Source organism: Lampris incognitus, chromosome 2 (assembly GCF_029633865.1).
Source record: "Lampris incognitus isolate fLamInc1 chromosome 2, fLamInc1.hap2, whole genome shotgun sequence".
Taxonomy (NCBI): Eukaryota; Metazoa; Chordata; class Actinopteri; order Lampriformes; family Lampridae; genus Lampris; species Lampris incognitus.
In genome coordinates this window covers 32,200,231-32,214,250 of record NC_079212.1, presented here as the reverse complement: position 1 = coordinate 32,214,250, position 14,020 = coordinate 32,200,231, and the positions used below count along the sequence as shown (strand labels likewise).

Below are 14,020 nucleotides of genomic sequence, written 5' to 3'. Positions count from 1 at the left end.
TTACAGGCTTTTATACTTTTCCTTTACATAAACCGTAACCGTATAGACTATGAGAAAAATCACATAAACTGAGCTTATTCACTGATAGAATAAAAGAGATGCACTCATTTACATATTGTGTCCACGGGGAGGAAGTGTCGAGGCGTCATTCAAATCGTTTCCCCTTCAGCCGTTCCTTCCTTCGAATCTGCAGTCACGGTATCGTAAGTCGCCGGCTCCGGGTCACTGGCATAAACGCCTTAAAAATGAAGATCTGGGCGTCAGAACACGTATTCAAGTGAGTGCTCCTTTGTATGTAGTACATTTGAGGCAACCTCTCAAGTGTACGTGTTTTTGAAGTAAAACGTGTGTTTAAATCGTTTTTTGTGCGCTTGCCATCAGTCAAAAACTGCCCGGCTAGTTGTTAGCTTGGCTTAGATAGCGTACCATTGACTTGGTTAGCTAACGTTATCGCAAGGTGTCTTTGATAACGGTAGCAAACGCCAAATAAAGCTACACGGTTAGAGTCGTGAGGTACAAATACATATTTCATGTTTTATAAACCTCACATCTGAATCTCGTGTTTACGGCTTCTTTCGGCCCTGTAGTGCATTTAGAGCGGGTTGCCAAAGTTGGCTTCTATAGATTTTAACCTTAGCCAGCTGCCTTTAGCTTTACGGGACGGCTGGGATGCTGCGGTATGCTTTGTATTGCTAGCTTGAGGCTAACAACGACTTGGATGTAACTACGTGGGCCTGTAATTGGCAAAAAGGTTGTCTTCTGGACGTTTTTCCGTCTGTTTTAGCCGCTAACAGAAAGCCACGGGATTCCCATAATTTGAGTCATGCTATATCTTATTCACGGGACGTAGTTTGTTGGCTGAATTTCACTCTATACATCGCTCAGATATATTACATAACGCTCAGTAAACTCTGCGAGGTTTCATACGGTAGCATGGTAGTGATACCGTTTATTTTACGTCTTTGGTGATGTATATGTTCGACCAAATAATCGTCATCATCTAATATAGCTCCGAGTAAAAACCGTCCTAGATGTATGTGTGCTGACTTTCATGATGAGTCCTCGATCATACCGAGGGTAGTGCTTAGGGGGCGTTAACCGCGGCATTAATGCAATTCAGTGGCGAGAAATGGATCGGACGGACATCTTTAGCTTACTCAAATGTTCCCATAATACATTTTGTTTCATTGCTATTTCCAAAAAACCCAATTAAGTAATCTTATTCAATATCATATATTCATAGTCAAGGTCAGTGCGAAGCACCACCAACTAAGCTGGTAAACCCAAAATACGATAAAGTGCTGAGCGAGTTGGTGTCGCGTGTGTTTTGTTTTGGGGTTTTCTCCCGTCAAGAACAGTCTGTAAATTGGGGCTATGTTGTATAGAAGCTGTATTCAAGCATGATTTTTCCACAATCTGTTGTTGGTTACTACGAGGTCACAGCCTTGGTCTCTGCCACAACTTCTGCGTTCATGCATCCCTGTTGACATGTCCTTGACACAACACAGATGGCTGACCCTGTGGTCTGACCATGTCCCTTTCCCTACATGTATTTCTCTCTAAGATGATATGTAAAGAAAACCAATGCCTAATGTGCAGTGTTAGTATAATCCAAATCCCATCTGTGTTCAAAATATTGTTAGTGTTGTTTACGTCGCTGCTGAGGTGGGATGAGCAGCTATCATTTTTTATGAGAATACATACATGTCCAGTATAGTTATACAAGCATTATTATTTTTGTCACTATTACGCAAGTTGTGTTAATAGGCCTTGTGATGTTTGATGTTTCTAATAGTGATAGTGATGCTATTTGATTGTTTGTTTGTGTGTTTGTTGTTGAATAGCCACCCGTGGGAGACGGTGACCAAGGCTGCGATGCAAAAGTACCCCAACCCAATGAACCCCAGTGTTTTCGGAGTGGATGTGCTGGACAGACGTGTGGACATTGAGGGACGATTACACAGTACCAGACTGCTCAGCACAGAGTGGGGGCTTCCCTCCATGGCCAAGTCTGTAAGTTGGGTGATGACAGAAATTGAGTGATGAGGTAGAACAATCACAGGAGGTCTTTTCCTTTATCTAAATGATACAGCAGTGATACCTTGGTACATGGAGATAATACACTTTTATGTCAATTATTGTAGAATGGGGGCAACCATGGCCTATCTTTAGCAGTACAGCAGATGCTGTACAGGGTTGGTCTGAATTTGATGTACGTCTGGTCTGAGAAATTAGGTCAAAGAGTTTGTGTAGAGTTTATCATAGAAAAGCATGATAACTTACAAGATCTGTGAGTCCTTCAGCAGCAGTGTATATTCCTCTGCATTTCGTAACCCACGTACATTGACGTGCACTTACTAAGAAAGCATGTGTTTACTGTAGAGATGCACGATGATATCAGCATGACATTGGTATCAGCCAATAAAAACTCAAGAAGTTAATCATTAGCATCGGTAGATATGAACATTTCTGCCACAGTGCCTGGCCGATAAAATTATGCCTTAACTATGCACATGCGATGATGCTAAATGTTTAATATGAGCGCCAGCAGCAAGCCTCAGTATGTCAGCTGTGTGGAAGTAGTATTTCGAAATATAACTAAATTGGTATTTGCAATGTTTGTAAAAGCACCAGTGATGCGAGGAGGGATAAGTTGTAATATCCTAATCACTTCTATGCAGGTTAACTTGTGCTGATGCCAGACCTCAATAAAACATTTGGAAATCATTTTGAATTTTACAGAATGAGGCGGCATGGCTCAGGATGTAGAGCGGGTCATCCAGTAATTAGAAGGTTCCTGGTTCCATCCCCAGTTCCTTCAGAGAGCATGTCGGAAGTGTCCTTGGGCAAGATACTGAACCCCCAACTGCTCCTGATGAGCAGGTTGGCACCTTGAAGTGGCAGGTTCTGCCATCAGTGTATGAATGTGAGGCATACATTGTAAAGTGCTTTGAATGGTGGATACATTAGAAAAGCGCTATATAAATGCAGTCTATTTATAACCGCCATCACCCTGAACACCACAAAGAGTTTCTGAAAAGTTGGCAAGAAGAAATGGCGCAAGCGAAAACCTGCCAGCAGCCTCTACATCAGTCATTTGACAAATCTAAGAAATAGAGTAGCGACCACCCAAAAGTGAAAGCCCAAAAAATCATGTAAATTATTTTAGTTTTAAGTAGAACCAATAAACCTACTAGTCAGCTGAAGTTCTTTTTTTTCCGGCCTTGTTCATTATTCAACCCCCTTAAGTCATCACCATTTTCTGGATTACAAAATACACTTAGACCTATTTTCCCCAAACAGTATTTTTATTGCAAACAGATTTGTCAAAAGGTGTATTCCTATAGCTAACTTAAATGGTAAATGGACTGTATTTATAGAGCACTTCACTAGTCTACCAACCCCTCAAAGAGCTTTACAATGTTTGCCTCACATTCACCCACTCGCACACAAATTCATACACTATTGGTGGAGGCTGCCATGCAAGACGCCAACCTGCTCATCAGGAGCAGTTACTGGTTAACTTGGGGGGGGGGGGGTCCCTTCCCAGTTGTACTTGGCCAATTACCCCACTCTTCTGAGCTGTCCCGGTCGCTGCTCCACCCACTTTGCCAGTCCGGGGAGGGCTGCAGACTACCACGTGCCTCCTCCGATATATGTGGAGTCACCAGCCACTTCTTTTCACCTGGCAGTGAGGTGTTTCACCAGGGGGACGTAGCACGGGGGAGGATCACACTATTCCCCCCAGTTCCCCCTCCCCCCGAACAGGCGCCCCGACCAACCAGAGGAGGCGCTAGGGCAGCAACCAGGACACACACCCACATCCGGCTTCTCACCCGCATACACGGCCAATTGTGTCTGTAGAGATGCCTGACCAAGCCGGGGGTAACGCGGGGATTCGTGTTGGTAGGCAACGGAATAGACTGCCACACTACCCAGACGCCCCTTTGTGTGTTTTTGAGGTTTTTATACCATATCATTTTTATATCATTATATCATTTTATTCATTTTTATATCATTCAGTGCCTCCCAGTAGTGTTTCCTATGTATTCAAATATTAAAATTTTGGTCAAAATACATATGTTTTGGCATCAAAATGCTATTAATAACTGTTACTTATCCAAATAACAAGCCTTGGGTAACAAAAGAGATTAAATCAGTTATTATTAAAAAAAAAGAAACTGACGTATAAAATACTGGGTAAGCCTCTCGAGAAAAAGGTTGTGTCCAGACAAGTGTATAGTGAAATAAGGAAGGCTAAAATGAAGTATAGGGAAAATATAGAAATGCAATATAACAGTGGCGGTCTGGCAAGGAATTAAAACAATGGCCTCCATTAATAAATTTGTAAATGAGAGTAAACAATCCATCAGTGTAAATGGGGTGGATGATTCTGATTTGCTGAATGATTTCAAGTTTTCTCTCTCTTCGAAAGGTCCAAGTTCTCTGAAAATATTGTCATGCTTAGGTCTCTCGTACCTCAGAATGATGTTGCAATATCTCAGGAATGTGTCACAGCCCTATTGCTGTGGCTGCTGGTCCTGATGCCACCTGTGGGCGCACTTTGCGCTGTTGTGATGACCAGCGTAGTGAGGGCTTTACTAAACTTTTCCAGATGTGCACCGAAATTGGCCAGATACCTACAATCTGGTAAACATCCACTATAATACCCGTCCCAAATCAAAAAATCCCAAGGAACTAAATGAGTTTAGACCTGTTGCACTTGCATCCCTTGTCATGAAAAATTCTGAGAAAATTCATGCAGGTCAGGTGAATCGGCCGAACTAAATTGTCCCTAGGTGTGTGTGTGTGTGTGTGCGTGTGTGTGTGTTAGCCCTGTGATGGCCTGTTGGCCTGTCCAGGGTGTCTCCCCGCCTACCGCCCAATGACTACTGGGATAGGCTCCAGCATCCCTGTGACCCTGAGAGCAAGATAGGCGGTTTGGATAATGGATGGATGGGGTTTAAGGCTGGCATTATATTGTACCCCTTGGGAAAACAAACCGTTACACCAAGTCCTTCATTCCTTCTGCTATGCTGATTGCAGTCATTTTAAATGGCTGTTACATTCTTTTAAAATTTTATTTATATTAACTAGTTTTATTTATTTTATTTCTTCTCTTGCTACTTGTTTTTCCCCCCCTTATATCAACCTATGTAAGTTGATCTGTTTCCTCTGACATATAACTACCTTGCCTGTTCGTTTTTTGAGTTGTGTGTATGAACTGGGTAAGGCGCAAATGAATTGCCCGTCTTGGGATCAGTAAAGTTGTCTGAATTGAGCTATTTTCCCAAGCCCTTCTGAAAACTTTCCCCATGTGACCTGAAGTAGCTTTCCTGCACTTTTTAACACTTTCGTCATTTTCCAGGCTTACACTGTCGGCGAACTGTGTGTGTGTGTGTGTGTGGAGTGGGGGGGGGTCAGGCATCAGCATTCTAACTCGCATCACTGCTTTTTGGTAACAACATCACTGTTTTTTGATAATGACTGAGTTGGGGTCAACCTGGAAAAGAATGCAGACAGTGTTGCCCTTTAAGTTAATTGTCTGCAGGTTAAAAAAAAAAAGTTGAAAAAATCTGTTTGCTCAAGTATATAGTACCATTTTGCTGTGATAACACCCATGGTTCTCTTCAGGTAAGTTTGTACAAGCTTTGTCTTCTGAAGTAATTTTTGCCGATTCTTCACAGAATTTGTGCAGATCTTGCATGTTGTTCGGAAGGCTCCTTTGGACAGTGATTTTAGTCTGTGCCACAGATTTTCAATGAGGTTGAGGTCCAGACTTTGATTTGGCCACTCCAAAATGTTCACCTTTTTGTTGCTGAGCCATTCTTTTGCTCCTTTAGCTCTGTGCTTAGGATCATTGGAAGGTGAAACTTCTCCCAAGCTTCAGTTTCATGGCAGACTGTAACAGGTTTTCTTTCAATATCTCCTTGTATTTAGCTCCATCCATTCTTCCTTCAGTTTGAACAAGGTTCCCAGTGCCTGCAGATGAAAAGCACCCCCATAACATTATGCTGCAACCGTGCTTCGCTGTAAGGAGGGTGTTTAAGGCATGACTAGTCTCGTGATACTAGACAACTGGAGATCTCTGCCTTCCAATGTCTGGAGACTTCTAAGTTAGTTGCTAGATGGTGAGAACGGCCACTAACAAACCTACGCCTACTGCTTTGGAAATCTAGGACGTGCCTTACCGGAAACTATGCCTCCCCCATCCCCCTCCGTATGTAGTGAAACAAACTGGAGATATAATGAATCACTTTTTAACACGGAGAGCTTTTTAAAAAATTGAAAATGGATATCTCGAATAACGTTAGATGGATTGTGTTTGTTTTGACGCAAACACAGCAAACATCAACAAACTTTGAAGCCGTTTTCTTTGGTGACTGTGGCTGAGCAATTCTATAATTAATTATAATGCACGTGTTGCTGGTACGACAGTTTACAAGCACACAACCTATGCATGTCACCGCTCTGATATCAGGTTGGTTCTGCAACTCTTAATTGTTTCCACCCAGTTTTTGCAGCGAAAGCTGGCAGATTGTCCTCAGTCTCTAGTTGAGCCAAGCGTTTAGAGACTGACTTGTGAGTTTAGGGCATGAGCAATGTTAGGTTTGTGCAACAACGCTTTGCGTTTTTGCCAAAAAGCTCAACTTTTGTCTCATCTGACCAATAAACCTTTTTCCACATCTGAACTTGGTCTCATGCTTGGTAGCAAACTCCAAGCATGCTTCTATATGCATAGTTTTTAGCAACAGCTTCTTTCTTGCCAGCTTTATGGAGGGCCCATGATATGATCGACTCATGCACATTTACTCCAGTTTCAGCCACTGACCTCTGGAGCTCCTTCAGTGATTGCAGGATCATCTGTGGCTTTCCTCACCAGCCCACGTCTTGCTCAGAAACTTAGCTTTGAGGGACGGCCTGTCCTACAAAGCGTCTGGGTGGTGTGATACAGCTTCCACTTTCTGACAATGGATCCAATAGTATTTTGTGGGACATCCAAAGACTTGGATATTGTTTTGTATCCCTTTCCTGCCTTCTGCAGTTTAATCACTTTGTCTCTTACTTCAGTATTATGCTCCTTTGTCTTAATTTTCTCATGGGAGTTCACACCTGGCTAATGAACGTTACACAGAGTGTTTTATATACCCATAAATGAGACTGTTACTTTAATATTTTACAGGTGCACACTAATTATATTCAATTGTGTTTACCTGAGTATGTTGTAGGAATAATTTATCATTTGTGTAAACTTGGAACTGTCAGAGCACAAGGGGTTGAATACTTATGCAAACACTTCAAGTTTGTAATTAATTACAATTTTTCAGCTAAACATAACTTAGTTTGGCTTTGGGAACATGCTATTAGTGCTTATGGGTTCACAAAAATAATATTGTTCAGGAAAATATGTGTATCTTTTATCCAGCCATCCATCCATTATCTGAACCGCTTATCCTGCTCTCAGGGTCGCGGGGATGCTGGAGCCTATTCCAGCAGTCATTGGGCGGTGGGTGGCGAGACACCTTGGACAGGCCACCAGGCCATCACAGGGGACACACGCACACATACCCTCCCCCCTAAGGACAATTATAATCCAGAAAATAGTTATGACTGTCCAGGGGGTTGAATACATTACATTACAGTCATTTAGCCGACGCTTTTATCCAAAGTGACTTACAATAAGTGCATTTAACGTAGGAAATCAGAATTACTAGTCATCAAAGGTCATAAGTGCATCTAAACAAGCATCTAAGAGCAAAACCAGTGCTGAAGTATAAGTGCAAGAATGAGATTTAAAAAAAATTTTTTTTTAAAGAGTGAATACAATATGTGCTAAGAACAAGTAACAGGGTAGTAGTTCTTGAAGAGGTGAGTTTTCAACCTGCGCCGAAAGATGGGCAGCGACTCCACTGTCCTGACATCAGTTGGGAGTTCATTCCACCACTGTGGGGCCAGGACAGAAAAGAGCCATGACTGGGTCGATCGGCAGCAAGGGCCTCTGAGCAATGGGACAACCAGGCGTCCCGAGGCAGCAGAGCGAAGTGGTCGGGCGAGGGTGTAGGGCTTGACCATGACCATGGCCTGGAGATAGGAAGGAGCTGTTCCTTTCACTGCCCTGTAGGCTAGCACCAGTCTTAAACTGGATGCGAGCAGCTACTGGGAGCCAGTGTAGGGACATGAGAAGGGGAGTTGTGTGGGAGAACTTGGGGTGGTTGAACACATTTGCAAGGTACTGTATATGTTGCTGGATGATACAATTTTCACATTTGCCCCTGACTGACTGACTATCATAAAAAAATCATTTGTGTCCTCAGCTGCGAGTCTCATGCTAACTCTCTTATGTAGGGACCAGTATTGCTTAGCTATTTGTGCTGAAACTTGCATTTTGTTATTGTTGTGAATACTCTAAACGTTATTACTTTACTTTATTCAAAAGGCTCTTCTTTCCCCAGATCATTGGCGTAACAAGAACGTGCACTTATGTTCAGGAACATTCAGTAGTAGACCCCAAGGAGAAGACCTTCGAGCTGAAATCTACAAATGTGAGTCACACTCTTTAAATTGTTTGATTTGATATTGACACAGATGTGCGTTCCACTTCTAGCTCGTGCAGCAACACACCCTCCATCTTCCGTTGTGGGCTAAAAACTTTTCAAGAAATACCTTGTGTCCCCCTTTGCTCTAGATCAGGTCCCCTCTCTTCTGTTTTCCTCTTCCTTTACTCTGCCTAATAACCCATGAAATCCTTATTCCCTGGATCTTACTTTTTTCTCTTACATCATCATCTAGGCTCACTGGAACATTGTCAGGGCATTTTGACATTCTCACACTCGCACTCAATGGTTGTGGTCGATGTTAACATTTGGTAATCTAGTAGTCAAGTTTCTCTACTGTTCTCTGTCTACTGTACCCATTCTAAGTTGTTCTAGTGTTTGGTAAATGTTATAACTTCTCCTGGATCGCCACCTTGCTGTGGTGGAGAAGCTTGCGCGTACCAATGATCCCAAGAGCTATGCCATCCGGAGCTTGGCAGCTGGTTGGGTCACCCAAAGTGGATTGGTCAAGGGGGGAGGTTCCAGATGAAGTGCGATCCAACAAAGACCTCAGTGGCAGAACTGGTGGACAATGTCTTGAGGTTACAACAGCAGTGAAGGCAGATGAAGGCTGCAACAGAGGGTGGTCCCCAATCATCTTGGTTCTCCTTGGCATTGGACTCTAGCCACTCCCTGCCAAGGACCATGTGGTGGTTGCAGGCGCATCAGCCACTCCACGTAAAAGCTGTCACACGCAGGCATCCTCCTGATATGCGGCTCCAGGATCGGCCTCTATGCCCATCTGAAGACCCAGAGGGAGGACAGTCGTGCTCGACCCCAAGTGACTGCTGATGATGAAATGCTATAAAAATAATTATAAAAAAACTAGTTAACTCTTCATTTTGTCTATTTTTCCTAGATCTCTTTTACTAACATGGTTTCTGTGGATGAGAAGTTGACCTATAAGCCACACCCGCTGGATCCTGAAAAGTAGGTTGTTTAGTTGACTGCACTTGATATTTAGGTCATTCCCAACACTAAATATTCCTTTCCTGGAAATCCTGAAGTTTTAATACTTGCTTGGTGTTGATGCTTTTCATCACCACTAAATCTCTCACTAGTTAATTTTGTAAGTAGATTTGTGTTTCGTCTTGATTTGCCGTCGTTTTGTTGATTTTTTTTTTTCTCTGAAATTACTGAGGGTATGAAACTGAAACAACAAAATAACCTAAAATATGACAACATTTAATACCATGATTGTACTTTAAACTTTCTTATAATTTTTTATGCTAAATATCCATTTATAACAATTTTGAAGAGCGGGGGAACTGATGCTACAAAGTGTTGTCCACAGACCATGCTTTTCAGGCTTTCTTGCCTTTTGTTCCTTGCCTATTTATTTTAACTTTGGCAATTATTTAGCGTAGACATGCTTACAGAAGTGACTATTTAAGATGATAACATCTATTTTTTTTTTAAGTATGGCAGTATGGCCAGCTGCCTTTTTTTTTTTTCAACAAGGAAATCTCAAATTCAAGCAGGCTATAGTACGATAATGTGAAATGCTATGAGAAAATCTCACATTATGATACTATTGGCTTGTTTGAATTTTACTATTCCTGATAATGTGAAATGCTATGGAAAAAATGGGCAGCACGGTGGCGCAGTGGTTAGCGCTGTCACCTCACAGCAAGAATGTTCTGGGTTAGATTCCCAGCTGGCCAGCCAGGGTCCTTTCTGTGTGGAGTTTGCATGTTCACCCCGTGTCTGCATGGGTTTCCACCGGGAGCTCCAGTTTCCTCCCACAGTCCAAAGACATGTAAGTCAGGTGAATCGGAGATACTAAATTGCCCCTAGGTGTGAGTGTGTCTGTCTGTGTGTCTGCCCAGCGATGCACTGGCGACCTGTCCAGGGTGTTCCCTGGCTTCCACCCAATGGGTGCTGGGTTAGGCTCCAGCACTCCACAACCCCAATTAGGATAAGGGGCTTGGAAAATGAATGCTATGAGAAAATGTCAAGTAATCTTTGAAAGACCCCAGTACCCTTTCTCAAATCTGGCTGTGTAGTACTGTTTAAGTTCCAGGAATCATTTTGATACAGGCTTCTTTTTTTTGTTTTGTTGTATAAAGTCATGTTTTTATCTTTCAGGACAGTACTTACTCAGGAGGCTCTGATCACAGTAAAAGGTATTAGCCTAAGCAGCTACCTAGAGGGCCTTATGGCCAAGACCATCTCTGTCAATGCTAGCAAGGTAGGTCAGCCTTCTTTGTTATTGACACACACGTTCTTCTCCACATGGTTTATTTCTTTCTTTTGAACATGGAGGACAAAGCATGCTATTGTAGCGTTATAGAACCTGAATCAGTTTCTTAGCCAGCTGTGGTCAACCCAAACCCACTTTCCCTTACCCTAACCTGGGTTCGTATCCTGCTCTAACACTCTCAATCGACACACTCGCACATGCACACCAACCAGTGCATGTGGTTGGTGTGCATGGTATTTTGCCATAAAACAAAATTCTTGAAACTAATCACAGGGATCTGGATTATATTTTTGTAACACTAGATTTGCTTTTCTCTGTCTCAGGGTCGTGAGGCAATGGAGTGGGTCATCAGACGATTAAACACGGAAATCGGTGGGTTGGCAGCAACAGCTTGTGGCACCATACGCGTTCCCATGGCAGCCGCTGTTGGAGACAAATGACGGCCTTCCCGCTTCCAACATCTTTATACTGATGGACCTCTTGAACATTTCCCCTTCAAAAGGGAAACCTCACCTCATCTGCCAGCATAGCCTAACACCTACTTACTGCCCATCTTTTGGCCCTGCGTATGTTTTTGATGTGTGTCACAAGAACTGACCCTTGACCCATTCTTCAACTTGACTGCCATTAAGTGTTGATACTCGCCAATGGGTAACAACTATGCTGGCAGGGAGAGAGAAAGAAGTTTAAGGAGCTGATGACAGTTAACAGTAATGATAAAATCAATAACAGGGTACAACAGGACTATACTTAAAACTCATGGGGATTTGAGCTGTTTTTTTCCCCTCTTATATTCACATCGTGCCTCCACACCATGTCATCAAGTTTATCTTTGTTTTTGTTTTTCCTCCTCTCTACTTTCTCATCTGTCAATGCTCTGTTTTCTTTCTGGACTGCAGCAAGTTGTTGAACACATTAAATATGTAACTTAGGCAAAAGCCCATGGAGGGAACTTAGTTACACTGAGTCAAAGTTGCCTGAAATGCACTCAGTCGCTTCTCTGGGATTAGTTAATCTTGCAATGTATATCAGAGCCCATTATTTTATTTCCAACATGTAAACTCTGCATCTTGTACCCTAAGCAAATTCTGAAAGTAATTGAAAGCGTATCGGTTGTTGACCCAGCTTTCAACTCAGCATCATGTTGGATCCACTCATCTGCTAGCAATCTTGTCTTTTTACTGTCTAGTGCAGCCATTTACAGCATAATTTTTATTTATAGAAAAAACTCACTTATTGTGATCAAGTTTTACTTTTGTCAGTCAGTTCTCCTATGCTTGTGATGCGGTGTATAGTTTTACTTATACAAACAAGAATGTGCACACATGAATGTTGTAGTTTTAACTTATTTTCAAAATGCGCCCTTATTTTTAAAATACATTTTTTTGACAGAAAGCACTATTTCTGTCTTTGAATGTTGCAGAAGTGCAAGTCTCATGAATATAAGCTCTGAGTAGCGTGGTGGCATCCACAACATTATGAGTGTTGTAAATGTTCACCACCGCCATAGGAAGAGCGTCTTGGTTTAGGGTGTGTTTAGGATCACTGACAGTCGGTGTGCCAACATGAAGGTGCCCATTTCAAAATGGCTGGAAAGCAGGCATTGAAATGGTTGGAGTTACCCAAAGCACTTCTTTACCATGCAGATTTGTGATCTTGAATATGCTGACTTTGTATCTTCTGCTCATTGTTTTTGTTTCATGTTGTTGGTTAGATAGTATTTATGTGTTAGGCTTTTCCCAGTGGTGTACTGTAACAGGCTGTTTAAGGTCATCTCACCTTCTTTTTTGGAAACTCCCAGCTTTTTAAGGGTTTATTTTTTCCAACTGAGGTGGATTTTTAAAAAAATGTTATTTACAGGATTTCCTCTGCTTATCCCATAGAGGTTGTTATGATTCTACAGTGTTGACCTTGGTTCAGTTCCCTATTTCCCCATAGTCTCACAGCATCCCCCTGTGCTGTATGCTCCACAACTACTTTCCACCTGCTTTGATTACTCCTCCTTCGCTAAGCTTTTTTCTTGTCCTCCCTCGGTGCTTTAACAGGGAGTTCACGAATGAAAGTTTACAAGAAAAGGAACTTGGGTTTAATTTTTTTCTTTTTCTTTTCTTTTTTTAATGTTTGAGGACAGACCTGTCCTAGACTTGAGTTCAGCATTGAAATAGTTTTGCAAGGTGCTCTGCCATCAGCCCCCCGCCCCTGGCTATTGTTGATCTGCTTGATTTGGTTTGCAAGGTCTTGGACAAGATCTTGGTGGCACACAACTTTTGGTAAACTTTCACAGAAAGCAATTTCTCAAACGTTCATATATCCCCGTCAAGTTACTACACTTTTATAAACCTGCTTCTATCTCAAGTAACCTCCTTTTTAACTACTGGTTTCTTGTGTAATTGTTGACTGCGAAGCAGTCTCTTCTTTCATGAATGAAGTGTGATGCTGTGATCTGCTATGCTGAACATTCTGAAAACAGTGGCTGTCCATGGGTATATATTTATATTTTGGTGGAGTTGCATACATTCCAAGAATGTCAAAATGTAACAAAATAAAGAGTGCACACACTGAAATGATTTCAACATAAGGAGATGCCACCGTTTCATGAATTTGGCAGTGTTAGTGTGTTGTGTAAAGGTGGTTTTCTGTGAGAAAACTTTCTTGTGCTTTCAAAACATCTTCTGGCCAAATTGGGATGAGGAATAAGTCAGTCAAGTCCATGAGAAACCATCTCGTTTTGTGTGTTTGGTTTCCAAATACTTGCAGCCTAAATGTCTTCATGCTTGCTCAATAATCCAGGTAAGAAAATCACAGATTATCTAACAACTAGCCCTGGTAGATAATCCTGGCCACAGTGAAGCTATCTGCAATTGTCAAAACTGGAAACAACACTTGAAATGCTTGAAAATGTGCTGTTATTGGAGTGCATTACACTTTTAGCTGTTGTTCAGCAGAATCAAGTTACAGTGCAGGTTTGATTGCTGAATCCATCTGTTTGATATAAATTAGTAGTTGGGTGCTAAATATGTTGCTAGCATGTATTTTCAGATCATATACTTTAAAGCCGGGGTGTTGAAGCTTTTATAGCACGGGACTCCACTTGGGTAAGATTAACCTCATTTTTCAACCTGGATTCATTGACACACATTAGCATTTTTGTCATGTGAGGCCCAAGTCAAAATGGCCCCTAAGTTCAATTTAGTTGCCAGCTCAAAGGTAATAAATCACTGTT

The 14,020-nt window shown here is 42.0% G+C and overlaps 1 protein-coding gene across 1 annotated transcript; it reads left to right on the top strand.

Annotated features, from left to right (window-relative positions):
• The first annotated feature begins 193 nt into the window (after nucleotides 1–193).
• LOC130106654 (PRELI domain containing protein 3B-like) lies at nucleotides 194–14,008 on the top strand. Its single transcript, XM_056272842.1, has 6 exons — nucleotides 194–277; nucleotides 1,845–2,013; nucleotides 8,454–8,543; nucleotides 9,454–9,524; nucleotides 10,683–10,785; nucleotides 11,121–14,008. Exons 1-6 carry the CDS (start codon nucleotides 246–248, stop codon nucleotides 11,235–11,237), a joined length of 582 nt encoding a protein of 193 aa, XP_056128817.1. The 5' UTR covers nucleotides 194–245; the 3' UTR covers nucleotides 11,238–14,008.
• Nucleotides 14,009–14,020: the final 12 nt, after the last annotated feature.

What these genes read in the sequence shown, in the direction of transcription:
- LOC130106654 (XM_056272842.1), top strand. Translation starts at nt 246, where the DNA reads ATGAAGATCTGGGCGTCAGAACACGTATTCAA. An exon ending in GCGTCAGAACACGTATTCAA is followed by an intron (nt 278 to 1,844) that starts GTGAGTGCTCCT and finishes GTTGTTGAATAG; the next exon opens with CCACCCGTGGGAGACGGTGA. An exon ending in TCGAGCTGAAATCTACAAAT is followed by an intron (nt 8,544 to 9,453) that starts GTGAGTCACACT and finishes TATTTTTCCTAG; the next exon opens with ATCTCTTTTACTAACATGGT.